The 16,490-nt window shown below is 34.0% G+C and overlaps 1 protein-coding gene across 2 annotated transcripts; it reads left to right on the forward strand.

The window, feature by feature from the left end:
- Window positions 1-686: 686 nt before the first annotated feature.
- LOC120071039 lies at window positions 687-3,284 on the forward strand. Of its 2 annotated transcripts, none has more exons than XM_039023034.1 (5): window positions 687-842; window positions 1,426-1,496; window positions 1,576-1,620; window positions 2,635-2,732; window positions 2,962-3,284. In XM_039023034.1, exons 2-5 carry the CDS (start codon window positions 1,443-1,445, stop codon window positions 3,038-3,040), a joined length of 276 nt encoding a protein of 91 aa, XP_038878962.1. In that variant the 5' UTR covers window positions 687-842; window positions 1,426-1,442; the 3' UTR covers window positions 3,041-3,284. The 2 variants fall into 2 exon arrangements, with proteins under 2 accessions (XP_038878962.1, XP_038878971.1); XM_039023043.1 differs by having other exon boundaries at window positions 691-842; window positions 1,423-1,496.
- The last annotated feature ends 13,206 nt before the right edge of the window (window positions 3,285-16,490 follow it).

The following is a 16,490-nucleotide window of genomic DNA, read 5'->3' on the forward strand; positions in this document are numbered from 1 at the left end:
AAAACTCTCATTTCAAGATCTCACTTCTTCCTCTCGTTCTTCTCGTTTCTTCATCTCGTTCTTTCTCCCATTCTTTCTCTCGTTCTTTCTCTCCTTAACTTTTTACAGAAATGGAACCGCATGTAAGAAATGGAAAACGTAAACCACAATTTGTACCAGTGTTTCTCTCGTTCTTTCTTTCCTTAACTTTATACAGAAATGGAATTCATGCAAGAAATGGAAAACGTAAATCACAATTTGTACCAGTATTACCTTAACTTTTGGAGGTGTAGAAAGAAGCAATTGAGACAATTCACTAGTGGAAGAAGATGGTATGAAATTTCTTGGCGGGTACAAAAATCAAATCACATACAATTTGTGGCATTCAATTTCAGCTGTATTGAGAGAGAGGAATGAAGATGAAGCAAGAGAGATGAGGAAGTCTAAAATTTTAAATTTAAAACGCCGGTTTCATTCCGATAAAGAATGAGAGGAATGAGTGTGAAACGAGATGAACGAGTGATAAAATGGGATGCGCATACGTCTTCAAACGTTTTGAGGATTAAACGGATATTTCATATGTGGCTGACTTCACAAGAAAACTAAAATTCGGAGTGTTTTTTTTTTTTTTTTTTTTTAAAGTTGGGCCAAATTTCGAGTGAACCATTGAGGCCCATCCGTACGAAATTCCCCAGTTTCCCGTGTTCCTTCTCGAGGAAGAGGCCTTAAGCTCAGTCTTCTCTGATCGACTTTCTTCAGCTCTTCAAATCAAATTCGGGGGCTTTGTTGTTGGATTTTCTTCATCCTTCCCCCTTTTCCCCTTTATCAATCCCGTCACAAGCCAGCAAGAGGAGGAGGAGGAGGTAGGAGATCTTCTATCTTGAATCCTATTCATCTTTCTTTAATCATGTTTTTGTTTTTTTTTTTTTTTTTTTTTTTTTTATTTCAATACGTTTTTGGTGGTTTTTATAATTTTGAAACAATTCGTAACGTCTACAGAAGGTTAGATGCATAAAAAGTTAGGGTTTCATTTCTGGTAAGATCAATGTTTAGAACCCATAATGATTTACGACGTTAGCGCGCCTTTATTTCCGCTTCTTCCTGAGCCAGAGTGGACGAACTTCCCACGAGAGGGAGAACGAAGAACCTGAAGGAATAGAAGGCAGAGACTAATGAAAATAATTAGAATAAAGCCGTTATGACAGTATGAAATTGGATGATTGGGTGTGAGAGTTCTTTGTTCTTGTATTTTTTTTTTTTTTGTAATATTGGAGATGATTTTTTAGTCGATCCAGTTTGAATTTAGTAGTAACTTTCAAACATAACGATGTTTCAATCCTAAAAACCCCGTCCATCTGTTGTTTTCTTCCGTTTGATCCTTGTCTTTTTAATTCTTTGGTAGTTTCTCTTTGTAGCTGAATTAATAATTGTAATGAATATCAGTAGGTGTGAAAAGGGCGGAAATGCCATCTCTACAAACTGCTCTACCTCCTGAGCTTGCGAATAATGTCATTAGGGTTGGTTCCCGCCTATCGCTTTTTGCCGATATAATTTCCTCCACAAAAATTCTTAACTTTGCACGTCTTATCACTGCAGCTTTACCGCGAGTGCCTTCGAAGAGCCAAGTATATTGGTCATCAGGTATGGATGTTCTACTTTGTTTTTTATTTTATCTAATCCAATGGTCTCAAAAAGGTGTTTATGATTCTACTAATCTTGCATTTGAATAATCTAGATAGGTTATAGAGCCAATGAGAAGTGAAAAGTTAAGAGTTCGATACAGTTTTCTAGACACTTGGACACCTTGTTCTTTTACATTCTCACCAGGTTAATTGCAATTATCCAATCAATGAGTTCATTCGCTTATTTCTTTACTTGCCATTTGGGTCTTATAATGCATCAAGCCGATAGTTGGATTCTTGCAGGACATATCCTTACACACAGTTATGTTCTCATTTATTCATATTAATCGACAAAAATCTCACTATAGGAATTGAACAATTGATTGAAAACATAGTATTTTGTATGTAAAAGTGCCTTTTGCTACCTGCCTCCCAGGAATATGTTTTTGCTTCACAAGAAAATTGTTCAATGGTAAAGCATCAGTGAGAAGGGTTAGGATGAAGTATTTCCAGAGGCTAGGTTGCACTTGATGTAGAAGTAATGCACTCATTGATGGCAATTGGCAATGGAGAGTTTCTAGATATTGATACAACAAAAGACTATAGAGTTATTCTAAGAAATTCATATTTTGTTTCTACCAACGTGAAGACATATTAGTCAGGAAATATACATTACAAGTTGACATTTCACCTTATTTAATGCCAATAATTCTCAGTATAAAGATAACAGTCTCATTCGCATATAGGTGCAAAATGGAAAATCCTATTCATTTCAGCCCATGCTTCAAAGTTAGAATTGATTGTAAGATTAATAATAATTGATGCACTCCATGTTGTTGACTGTGATATTAGGCTTCCTCTATCCTCGACTGTATCTTTTTTTTTTTGGCTGAATTAAGTTACAGTTATCTGTTTTGACCTAAAAATTGTGTTCACATTTCACATTAGTTGGATCCAGTTATAGGAAGGTCTAGTGGATTTAACATTGGTTCCTTGAAACTTGTTAAACTCGAATCCTATCAACTTCTTGCAGCAACATAACACCGAGCTTCTTGTTAGTATGGTGAGGCAACAATTCAGAAAAAACATGCGTGAGACTGATCCCGAGAAGATTCAGAAGTTGAAAGATGAGTATGTCTTATGATTGCTTCTTTTCCCTTGTTTCTTTCGTTCTCTTTTTCCATTCTCTCTTGTGCAGAAGGAACTCATGTTAAAAAGAAGTATGTACAAGAATCAAATAGTAAAGGCATCCTACCAATCACCAAACCCAAAGTTATTAGATCAAATTTATATTTTCTGATTATGACTTGTGTGGGCGTAGTAGCAATCACATTTCTGTGTATATATTGTTTGTTTGCAGTGCTGCTAGGGGACTAATAAACCATATTCTATACGAATCTGAGAGAATGTCGGGTCGAAAATTCAGCCAAAGTTCTTGATGTTATATGGAGAATGAAATTTCAGATATTGTAGGAATAAGATAGCTGATGATGAAAGTACTTCTCGGAGGTTATTTTTGCATTTCCTCGTTGATTTCTATGATTTGTTCAAGGAAATCGTCCATTTTACAGTAATTGTTGAACTTTTCTCTATCTGCAATCTGCATTTTATTGTGTAAAGTGGATGTTTAAGGAAGATGCGACATATATTGTTCAACTCCGAAGTCCAGATATTACTTTAATATGGTTCTCTTTGTCTTTTTTTTCTTTCTTTTCTTTTCTGGAAGTCTCTGTTGGCTTGCATGCACTTTAACTATTCTCGTAGAATTTCCAACCATACCATTTAGTTGTCAAGGTAATTTATAAAATATTACGGGGAAAAATAACTTTTTGGTCTCTAAGTTTTTACCATAGATATGTTTGGTCCATAATATTTTAAATTGGTCATTTTAATTCTTGAGTTTCTTGGAATAGGCCTTCGATATTAAAATTATTAAATTCAAACATAAAATTGACAAGATGAATGATGTGGCAAGTTGACTTGGAAAAGAATATATAATTTTAGTCTCTTCTCTATTTGTTTTCTCTTCTTTTTCCCTCTCTTGTGTTCGCTTTCTTTTCTCTCCTCTTCGTCTATCTACTCTTTCTTGTTTCTCTCAAACTATGAAGCACGAATACTTCATGTGAGGCAAAAAATCTGTATTACGTATACTTCTAGATACTTCCTAGAGATGGGCGATTTGATATATCAATTTTTTGCGTATTTTTTTAAAGAAAAAAGGCAAGTAACTCATCTAATTTTTTCCAATCTAAAACTAAGTAATCTATTTAAAAGGTTCACTATTCGAGTCCAAAACTAAAAGAAAAAAATAAATAAAAGACCAAACCCTAAAATCATCTAATCTTCATCCTCACATTTGAGTTCTCACAAAGTCCACAAAAATATAAATTATTTGGATATTTTCAACAATTCAATGATAAAGTTTTTTGTTTTTCTTCATACTTCTCCCTCTAATCTTCTTTTTTCTTTGTGATAAGAGTCACTTTTCTATTGCATTTTATTAACTATTGTATTTCAACATCTTAGATGTTACTATTTTTGTATTATATTTCAGTGTTTGTACTCTATTTTGTACTATTGTTATTAACTTGTATGCTAAATTTATCTATATCCTAGATTTTTTTTAAGAAAAAGAAAATGTATCTTCAATGATGTGATGGTATTTTATGAAATGCCCCTTTTCTATTCAACGTCATCTTCTTCACTCTTGCCCACATTGTGTTCTACCAACATAAGTAATCGAGAGGAAAGGTGGGTATGTAATTAATTTCCTACTTAAAATAACCCAAAATATCGCGTTAGAGATGTCCTTCCCATTGCGAAACAATTGAAGCCTAATGCGATATTAATTTCAATCGAGATTTTTTTTTTTAAAATAATAGTCGCCCAATCACTTATTAAAATTGAAAATCGTGTTAGGGCTCTAACTATTTTGGATGAGACATCTCTAACATGATAATGTACTTCAGGTGGTGGTGGTGCTCTAGGACGTACGTAACTAACTTTCTGCTTATGTACAAAAATCTCTTATTGAAGTCTCTTCTGTTATCAAATTGACTCGGTCCAATGTACAAAATTGTGAACAAATATGATTTAAACATCTAAATAATTCAAATAAAATATAAGGGTAAATGTAATCTTGGCACAATGTACGTATGTGTTACGAAATCGGCAATTATATAAAAATAAAAGAATCGATACACAGATATGTGTGGTTCAATAATGATGTGTTAACTACATTCACGGGGCAGAGGGAGAATAGTATTATTAGAGAGAATGTTTTCTAAATACACAAACGACACCTCTAGGATTAGAGGTTTATATAGCACACTACTCTAAACCCTAGGGTCATAATTGTAAATAACAACAAATAAATAAATATGTTAAATACAAATTCTGAATAGGTTTTGGGGGCGTTGTCCCTAAACCCCCACCAGGGTATGCTGCCCCTAGACCCCGACTTGCTGACTGGATATCGAGACCCCCGTACTTGGTTATTCAAAGCGCTAACATACAAATTCAAGACATTCCAACAATATGTGTATAACCTAATTTGTGTTTTTTTTTTTGGCACAATCATGCAAAAATTAAGTCACATCATTGTTTTGTTTTTTGTTTTTTTGCTTTTTTTTAAGTTCACCATCAAATGGGAGATCCAATATTCGAATATCTAACATCAAGGTTGATAGTATAAACTTTTTATAAATGATTAGTTGATGCTTATATTTTAATTGAGATACATCAATTATTCTAATCAATCAAAGTGTATGAGTAAAATTAACTTTATATACTTATAAAACTTTAGGAACTGTATCAATTTAAACTCCAAACTAATAATTGTATCAATTTAGACTATGAATTTTACATTCCATTTGGGTAAACATCGTGTGAAACTTATAATCCATTTTGTAAAACTGAGATTTCGAAAAATCTACAACATTTTAGAATTAATGTATTGAAAATTTTCAAAGGTAATCATAATATGAAGGGTCAAAATTAGTTGGCTTTTGTTTAGAAGTTTAATTTATTAAAACCATAAGTTTCACATAGTCGAACAAAATCTGGAGAGTATAAATTGATACACCAATTTTTAGAACAATATAAATGGTTACACTTACCAAAATTATGGTTTAAATTAATATACAATTGTATTTTAGATTTATACTAAATAAAATAATAATAATCACTTTTCTTAAAATAAATAAATAAATAATAGGGTAATTGTAACAGGTAGCACTTTTGAGACTAATAATCAAGTGTACATCAACCTTTTTAAAGAATTAAAACTATGGCAAAATCTATCATTGATAGACTTCGATATAGCCTATCACTAAAGAAGTGGTTGAGGTATAAACTCAACTCAATGTTTGGGAGGTTAATTTGGTATGTCACCGATATTTTATACCACGTCTACCAACAACATCCTCACCCCTCGTTACCACCAATGCTCCCCATTGTCACTCTGGTGCCTAACTCTAGTGACCATCGTTGACGGCCAACTCCAACTACATCCGACCACCGAGTGGCCAACTTCGGCCACATCCAACCACCACCATTGACGACCAACTCCGGCGACCTTCGACAGTGGCCATTTCCACCAACCCCAATGATCATTATTTTATATTATTAGTTCGTAGTATCTTATAGTCATTCTTTATAGTAATTTGACATTAATAGAAATACTTTTAGCATATAACAAAGCAAACAATCTTATATTTAAAAATACTTTTAAGAAAAAGTTGTCAAACACATGAGTACTTTTATTTTAAAATAACTTTGGGAAAAACATTTTTTTCAAGTTAATCCAAACAGAAGCTTGTATCAAAGCAAAAATGTTATAAACTGGAGTTTGGGAGGTAAAAGGAAGTTGTCGAATATATCTATCAGATAGAAGATTTGGATAGACGATTATGTAATTTACCATATATAATTTTTTTTTTTTTTTTTTTTTTTTTTTGTATCATATGGCTAGACTGGAGAATATGGCTTTTATTACATATTTTTTTATGTGAATCACATTACAGTACAATTACATTTTGAGGATATTTCAGTAACAATATAAATCTAAAGTTGTTTTGTACACCGAATCCAATATAATTTTATTCAACTTAACTAGAAATATTAGATGCACAAATTTATAAAATGATTATTTAAGTTAAATAAAAAATAAAATGCCAAACGTAAACTGAAAGTCCCAATTTCAAAAACTTCTAGTAATATATGTGTAGTATTGAAAAAAAATAAAATAAAACAAAGTGTAATTCATAGTTTATTAAAAAAAAAAAGGTAAAATTAATGAATAAAAAATTTTCAAACAAAAATAATCACTATAAAAACAGATTATTCGTGTCTGAAAAGTTATACCGGATACCCTGGCATATGAACTCAACCCAACACCCAAAACACAGATATATGAACTTCACATACGTATCAACTCCACCGATATATGATCTTCAAATATCATATCTTATCTCAGCGCCCTAAACAACCCTAATAGATTTGGAGAGCTAAATCTTATTTTACTATATCTGCAATTTCTTTTCTTTATACTAATATTTTGGGCTCAATTGTCAAAATTTACTTCACGAGAGATGATGAATAATATCACAGAAAAATGATTTCCTCCTCATGTTCATTCAATATGCACTCTGATGTCTTTTATAGAGGTTGAGAGTCTCTAACAATATTATATAGATTATTAAAGAAATTGTTAGAGTTTGTGTAGTTGACAATATTTGTTTAAGCATCTCAATTGTTATGAGACGTGTCTTTGCATTGGTGGTTTCAGGAAAAGAAATGTATCCGACAATGTTGATCATGCAAAATACTTCCCTTATTGGTGATTTTCTTTGCTGTCTTATTCTGTCGATATCTTTCCCTTTTTAGCTCATGATTGCTATGAAAGTTAGAGTTGCCTGTTGCATTTCATCGTACACATTTAAAGGGTTTTTAGTCTTTCGTATATGGTGGTTGTTTTATTTTCGTGTGAAGCTTATATTTGAAAAATATCTCAGTGTGTATTCGGTCAACAATGCACTGTATTGATAGAGTTGAGTTTCGTGAAGACATACTTTGTGTTCATCACATTGAGGGTAAAAAGATTCGTTTGAGAAGGGATTCTCAAGCTTAGGGAAAGCCTAAGTCATTCAAACAAAGATGACTTTGTTCTTAGAAGAAAAATATAATACGGGTGGGAAGGAGTCTCACATTTTGAGGGGAGCTCAAATTTTATAGAGAAGGAGTCTCAATCTTAGGGGGAGCCTAATATTTGCTTCACTGATAATACAACTTAAGGGAGCCTAAGACACCAAGAAAAGGAGTCTCACACCTAGGGGGAGCCTAGGTTATTAGTTGAGTGATAAAGTTGTACGAGAGTCACTGTAATCATGCATTTATTATAGATAAATGTTGAGTTGTAATTGCTTATTATTGATATTAGTGAAATTATCTTACTTGGACACATTGCCCCCTGGACGTAGGTGATTTACATCGAACTGGGTTACTAATATCTGGTATTATTTTATCTATTCTACATATTTGATAATTGTTTTGTGGAATGCTATAACATTGGTTGTAACATTGTTAACTTGCAGTAGATACCTCCTTATCGTTTTCTCAATTGATATCTAAGCCGGTCACCATTATCTCTAGTGTTGTGATCCTGTTTTACTCTCATGGAAGGAGTAAAAAAAGGAGACTCTACCTCCCTCCCATCTGTCCTAGATGGAACCAACTATGCATATTAGAAAGCAAGGATGACTGCCTTCATGAAGTCTAGAATATTCTTATTGTTGTTCACAAAGGAACAACCAAGGTTAAGATGTCTAGATTGCAACAGTTGGCTACAAAATTCGGGTCTCTGAAAATGCAAGATGATGAAACTATTACAGAGTTTAATGTTAGACTACTTGACATTGCAAATGAATCATTTACTCTGGGAGAGAAGATTCCTGAAAAAAAACTCGTACGAAAAATTCTCAGATCTCTACCAAAGAGATTTGACATGAAGATCACTGCTATAAAAGAAGCCTAAGATATTTTCTCTATGAAAGTTGGTGATCTTTTTGGATCATTACTCACCTTTGAGATGTCTCTTAGTGACAGGATGTGAGAAGAGAAACAAGGGAATTGTTTTGTTATCTTCAATCAACAAACACTCATTTGAATCAGGAGAAGAACCTAAAGAAAATCTTGCTAATGCAATCTCCTTATTATCAAAATAATTTTCTCATGTATTGAAGAAATTTGAGGAAAAGCCTGTCTTCTATTCTCCAAGAGTAGCTAAGAATGGCAACAATTGTAGGTCAACTATTCAAAGATCTCAATGTTTTAAGAAAGGCTCTGACAAACCAGGGGGGATAATATAAATAAAGATAAGATATTTCGATGTAAAGAATATAAAGGTTTTGGTCACTACTAGTCAAAATGTGCAACATTTTTTAGAAGACAAAACGAGAGTTATGTTATGACCCTGTCATATGAAGAGTCTGATGATAGTATGATTCAGAAGAAGGCGTCAAGGTTTTTGTCAGTTGTATCTCATCTGATAGTTCTGAAGATAAATAGCTCATAGATGATTTCATTACAATAGGTAGGAATGATGAAACTCATGACTCATCAATTGCATTTGTCTATCGTGATCTTTACAAGCAGAAATGTGAGGATGCTAAGGCTCTTGATGTTCAGAAGGGAAGGATCGAATCACTTATTGCTGATAATACTCACCTCATGTCTGTTATCACTGGCTTGAATGTAAACTCAATAAAGTTAAAACTGAGAAAGAGACAGTGTGTAAATCTGTAAGGATGCTAAATTTAGGAACTGGTCACCTTGAACAAATCTTCTCTAAAAGTAAGCCGTCCAGGGATGTTCGTGGCATTGGGTTCACTGGTTCCAACTCCTTAAAAAGAAGATAGTATCCAGACAAAGAGAAACACAAAATTGTTTTTGTTAGAGAGCAAGAGCCTTGGAAAAACTTGTAGCCTGTATGTCCTATCACAAGTCCATTTCGAAAAAAGAATCATCTTAATAGAATGCAATGGATCTGCCACTTTTGAGGAAAAAGAGGTCATATAAGACCCTATTGCTACAACTTACATGGGTACGATAATCGTGAGAATTGCTCAAGAATTCCTGAGTTTCTCTACAATAGAAGATCACATTCTGCCACAGTGAAGAAAGTTTGGAAAGTAAAATCCAATTCAAATCACTGTATCGTTGTTCTTACGTCTCTTCGATCTTCAACCAAAGGTGGTTGGTCTTTTTATAGTGGGTATTCAAGGCAAGATCTCTCCAACTCCCTGAAGATGTTGGATATACATGTGAAACTGTCGGATACTTTTGGTTACTGCATGTTTACTCACGCTGGGAGCAATTTATAGCTGTCTGTGTTGGAAATGAGGATAAATCTAATTTTGCTTAAGAGAGATTTCCCTTCAAGTAATTTTTCTCAAATGCACCAAATCCAGTTTTCACAGGTGAATATTTTAATGAAGATATGTGGGCAGCTAAGGGGTGCTTTCGTCATCTCAAGACAATGTTTCAGGAGCTTGAAGAGTGTAGGGCTTTTGAATTACTCAAGTCTATAGCTGATTGTGCAAACTACTTGATGACTAAGTAGGCAAAGATTGTTGCAATGACCTGCACTCATGTTGCCCTGAAGAGGAAAGATTTTCTTCGTTTAGGTTTCAAGTATGAAAATTTGCTAATGGAAGAAAGTGCAAAAATATTATAAATTGAAACTTTTATACCAATATCACTTCAGAGGCAGGGAGATGGTTATACATGTCTTAAACGCTGCATTTTGATTGGTGATCACCATCACTTGCCCCCTATTGTGAAGAATATGGCTTTTCAAAAGTATAGCCATATGGATCAAAGTCTAGTTACGAGGTTTGTCAGATTGGGTATTCCTTATATTGAACTCAATTCTCATAAGGTCGTGCCAGACCAAGTATGGCCAAGCTGTACAACTGGAGATATAAAGAATTGGGAGATCTTCCATACATAAAGGAGGCAGCCATGTTTCATAGAGAAAATGCTAGTTTCTCTTATGATTATCAGTTAGTGAATGTGCCGAACTACCAAGGGAGGGGTGAGACTGCTCCTTCTCCTTGGTTTTATCAGAACGAGGGGGAAGTTGATTACGTTGTTAGTCTGTATATTTATATGCGTTTACTGGGATACCCTGCGAATTAGATGTCCATCTTCACAAATTACAATGGCCAGAAGCTTCTAATCCGAGATGTTATTAAACGTAGATGTGTATCATATAACTTCTCATTGGTACCCATAGCAAGGTATTTACAAAATGGTTCACTAAGCAATTACATTGTTTGTGGCTTATTATTTCTGAACTTTTTTAATTAATGGAGTCGGTATCTTTGTACACATTTTAAAGTTTTCCCACTTGTATAACTACTACATAATACATTTGTCGTTAGTATTTTGATTTGAAAGTTTAACAAAACATTCTAGGATGTGTGTTGATACCGAAAATTGCACCAACGATAAATTTATGTTTGGAGGAGTATAATTGGATATCCTAATTGAGTATATAAACGGAATTGGATAAATGAATAGTCTTTAAATTAATCATCTTAAAAGAAGTTTAATTAATTTTCATTTTCTTGAAAATCTAATGCATGGCCAAAAAAGACCATGAAAAACTCTCTACCTCCATTAGGCTGATAGAAATTGGCTGGGGATTGGTAGCCAACCTCTATTATATAGGTTTTCTTTGGGCTGAGGGCCCATAGGCCCAGATGCCAACCCATGGGACTTAAATATACATGTACATATATATTATTTATTTATGCATATACCATTTTATATGCACAACATACAATAATGTCTTAGTCAAAAGCTATTTGAAAGTCTATTAACTTGACTTTCACTTTCGGGTTGTCTATCGAGACAAGATGGGATAAGTAATAAGGATTGAAGTCCCCTTAGCTCTACCAGGGACTGGGCAAGGGTTAGCTTTGTAAATGTATAGAGCCAAGTGTAGTGTGGTGTAGTAGTAGGCACTTCTAGGCCCCTTCTCGGCTACAGGATCACTCCAGTCTGTCTCTTATACACATCTAGATGTGTATAAGAGACAGCTCCAGTGCTTTGGGTACTACGGACCCTCTGTCATCCATTGCAGCGGAGCCGTTTCATGAGCGGGGGGGCTAAGCACAGTTTTTTGAATCAAACGTTGAATGAAATCGATTCTTTTTTAGATCTACCCTTTCTTCACTTTTGTACATCTTTTTAACACTCTTAATTGGTGTAAACATATGGTTCCTTTTAACAACTACAACCTAAACTCTGAGGAACCATTATAATTCCTTTGGATAGATTCATCCTTTGTATCATTTCAAATTATCAATATTCCTTCCACCGTTTTCTTGGGTTGTTAAAGCTCTTGGAATTTTTTTTTTTTTTTTTTTAAAAGGTATTGTAGTTAAAGTGTAGGGTGAGGAAATCAACTTCTAGTTTCGAAGTTGATTGTACAAACACTATATCAGTTGAGCTATGTTCATGTTGGTATTTCTTTTTCTCTATATTGACCAGAGAGTATATTAATTCCTATTACCCAAATGGCTTTCTAATTTATGAAGTAATAGTGGCTTTCTAATTCCTTAGTGGTGGTTAGAGTGAACAATATTCTAATTTCTAAAAGTGGAGTGGTGGGATTTGCATTAGTTGTTTGCTTTGGCTTCTTTATTCTGGTTTCGAAATTGCATGATAAATGTTATTTTGAAGTTTGGAATCACTGGATTATGTGATTCTTGGAAGGTTTTTTTTAATAATAAATATTATTATTATTTTTTTTATAAAAATGTATAATTTTATTATTATTGGTTTATTTATTTTGCATGAACCATCTTGATGGAGAAAATCTATCTCATTCCTTCTTTTAGGCACTGCAATCAATTTAACAAGTTTACAAAAAAAACATCTTTTAGGCACTGCAATCAATCAATTTAACAACATCTATGAAAGACTGTTGTACAATCAATTTCAGCACTGCAAACAGGGTACAAAAGGGATAAATAATTATATTTGATAATTATCCCTTTTTGTCTCTAATCATCTTAGTGGAAAGTTAAATGATTTTATGGCAAAATGGGATAAATAATATATGATTTTATTCTTTCCAAATCTAAGCCATCCAAATTGTGAACCTTCTACACGATTGGTTGAGAGTCTATGCAATAGACTCTTTTTACTACACGATTGGAGAGTTGATCTATGCGATAGAGTTTTTCCTCCATTTGTCTTCCTCCTCCAAACCACAAACTCCCTCTTAACTAAAATAGTCAGAGCCCACCACTCCTGGGTTCTCACCCTGAGAATACCAAGGTCACCAAGTGGTTGTGTCATCTTTTAGTTTGAGAGTTTCGTTGCTGTTTGCTACTGTTTGGAGTGCTCGTGACTTGTTCGAAGTGTTTGTGCAATTCGAGGGATTTACTTGAAGAAAAGTTCTTCAAATGTATAATCTCTAATCCTTTATTTCTTATTCAAAAATATGTTGTAATAATTTATGTTTTATGCATAATCTGTTATGTTTACTATAAATGTTTGTTTCAATCGAAATGGGATTTGGACGATCCGCTTCCGCCCATAGGTTCTCTGTAAAACGAGTTCCTTCACCTATATGAGATAGAGGCTTCATCATCCCAAGTGAGGAAGGTTGAACAAGATTCGCAGCCAACCAAGGTATCTCGGCTAAAGGCAAAGAACCAACAATGGCTAAGGCATGAGCTGAACAAAAAGGGGAGTACTCACTCTTCTAACTTAAAAAATAACCTTTTATAATCGACCTAACTTGGGAAAATGCTCTAGATGTGGTCAAACCGGACACCTCTCCAATGATTTCCCTCACAGACAAACTCTTACAATACAAGAAGATAAGGAAGACCAAGAAGAAGATGGCATTGATGAATAAGAGGCTGATGGTGACATTCCCTATGCAGGGGCTGATGATGGAGATGCACAGTCATGTGTCATACAAATTTTTTTGTTAAACTCCCATTACAGTAACAAATCCCCAGAGGCATGAGTTATTTGGAACTCGATGCACAATCAAGGGAAAGATTTGTACGATCATTGTGGATAGTGGAAGCACTGAGAATATGGTATCTAAAAAACTTATGCAAACCCTAAAACTAAAAGTAGACAATCACCCTAGTCCTTACAAGGTGGGATGGATAAAAAAATGAGGTGAAGTTCTTGTAAACGGAATATGCACAGTGCCCTTATCCATAGACACTCACTACAAGGATCAAATGGTATGTGATGTGCTGGACATGGATGTTTGCCATGTCTTACTTGGTAGGCCATGGATGTATGATAATCAAATCATTGCGGAAACACTTTTGAGTTCATGTGGATGGGGAAAAAGATTGTCTTGCTACTTCTTCATGCTCCAATTCCACAAATTAAGAAAGAGGGAAACCACAAGCTAAAAGGACCCTTGTTCACAATAATTTCTCACATACAAGCAGTGTCTAAGGCTACCAAATTCAAATAGCCTTTTGTTAAAAATAGCTTTGAACTATTGCTTGATAACATTGTGGACAACAGGGTTACTAAACTTCTAAATTCTTTTCCTTCCCTAACACAAACTCCTAAGGACCTACCACCACTTCGAGCAATCCAACATCATATTGACCTCATCCCTGTCTTGGTTATATCTCACCTATCTCACTATAAAATGAGCCAAAATGAATACCAAGCTCTTGATAACATAATTGAGGAACTCCTTAGGAAAAAGCATATTCAACTGAGTCTCAACCCATGTGTTGTGCCTGCCCTTTTAGCTTAAAAAAATAGTTCATGGAGACTTGATAGTTGTGTCATCAATAGAATTACAGTTAAATACCAATTTCGAATACCAAGAATCCTGGATTTGCTAAACCAATTGGTCGGTTAAACAGTTTTTTCCATAATAGACTTTCTTAGTGGCTATCACCAAATTCAAATACACCCAAGTGATGAATGGAAAATGGCATTCAAAATAATGAAAGGCTATTTGAATGGTTGGTGATGCCTTTTGGCTGTCTAAGCGCCAAACACATTTATGTGGTTCATGAATCAAAAATTTCTCCTTCTATTGCATAAGTTCATTATCTACTTTGACGATATTCTCATTTATAGCAAGTCGGTACATGATTACCTCTCACATTTAAAGGGAGTACTTTCTATCCTTGCTACTAATACTTTGTATTTAAAGCTTAAAAAGTGTGATTTTCTATGTCACAACATCTCTTTCTAGGTTTCATCATCAATAATAGAGGCATTCAAGCAGACCCTTTAAAATTTAAAGCTATTACGGAGTGGTCAATACCTTCAACAATTAAAGAGATTCAATCCTTCCTTGGTCTTGCATTTTTCTATCAAAAATTCATTAAAAACTTTAGCACCATTGCAGCTCCATTAACAAATTGTCTAAAAAAAAAAAGGTAAATTTGTTTGGGATAAAAATTCTCTAGATAGCTTTAAGACACTTCAACAAAAACTAGCTCATCAACCTGTGCTAGCCTTATCAAATTTTAATAAATTTTTTGAGGTCTCAGTTGATGCTAGTGGTTTAAGTGTTAAGATTGATGCCCTAAATCTCGTAGTGTCCTGTAGTTTGTGAATACTTGTATAAACAACATTTTATGATTTATAATATATGATATTTTATTCACTTCAGTCTATGAAATATTTGATATTTTAGTTGCATTAACCACAAACCAATAAACTAAGATCCTTGGTTAACGTTGTAACTTAAACATATATGTGGAGACATACAAGTAGATCGTGTTTTAGGTGATAACCTAAATGGTCTGTAGTATATGGATAAGAAGGGATACCTTATCCTTGTGACACTACGAGTATGACCCGCTTTGTAGGTGTTACAAATGTTGTAAAGTGCTACAAATGATCTGATCCTGATCATTCGTGTATTAGACACGCAAGCGGCGATATTCTATACAAAGAAGTTTGTATAAGACTGGACCATGAAATGTTTAGTCTGGTTATATAACGCTTTTCATAATTGAGACTTTCATTTCACTAGGATGATCATAGGTAACATGACCTTAATCCTGAATGAATTGTGAACTCCTGTCTATGAGGACGGTTCTTTGTTTTACATTGGTGAGAGTGACCAGATTGCCGACTCAACAAGCTTACCATTTTGGGGATTCGTCTGATTGGGGAGTTGGGAACTCAGCTACACAAGATGGAATTCACTCCTTCCCCGAAGCAGGGGTAAGTAGATAAATTGCTCCCTTAGGGGCTGATTCCGAGGCTTGAACAATGTAGCGCCACACCCTCTCTTGGTTCGAGAGGGGTTTAGTCATAGAGGACTATGATATATTATTCATTAGAGGAATCAGTTGTACTTAAAAGGTTAGATGTAACTACAGGGGCAAAATGGTAGTTTGGCCCAACTATACTTACGAGTGATTTGTGAAAGGTCATCATACTGTTGATTGGTTATATCCAATGGACACAGAAATATATCTGTAGTGCGAAGAGTGCAACTATCGGTCTTTAGTGGATTGCCCGACAGTTAACGTTGGTGGATAATGTGATTAAAGAGTTTAGTCAATTATTCACGTACTGTTGGAGCTTCAAGCTACAGGTCTATAAGGTCCCCTTGGTAGCTCAATGGATTCAAGTTAAGAATCAATTTTTAGGTTAATTTGAAATGTTCAAATTAATAAGAGGGAATTTGATTATATATGATATAATTAAATTAATTCAATTATATATGATATAATTGATATAATGTATTTGATACATTATTGTATGATTGGAGAAACTAATATTTGAATATGATTCGAAAATAATTTCTATGAATTAGATTCATAGTTATCAAATTTAATATAAATATGATTTATATTAAAT

The sequence above is a fragment of the Benincasa hispida genome, chromosome 1 (assembly GCF_009727055.1).
Source record: "Benincasa hispida cultivar B227 chromosome 1, ASM972705v1, whole genome shotgun sequence".
Lineage (NCBI taxonomy): Eukaryota > Viridiplantae > Streptophyta > Magnoliopsida > Cucurbitales > Cucurbitaceae > Benincasa > Benincasa hispida.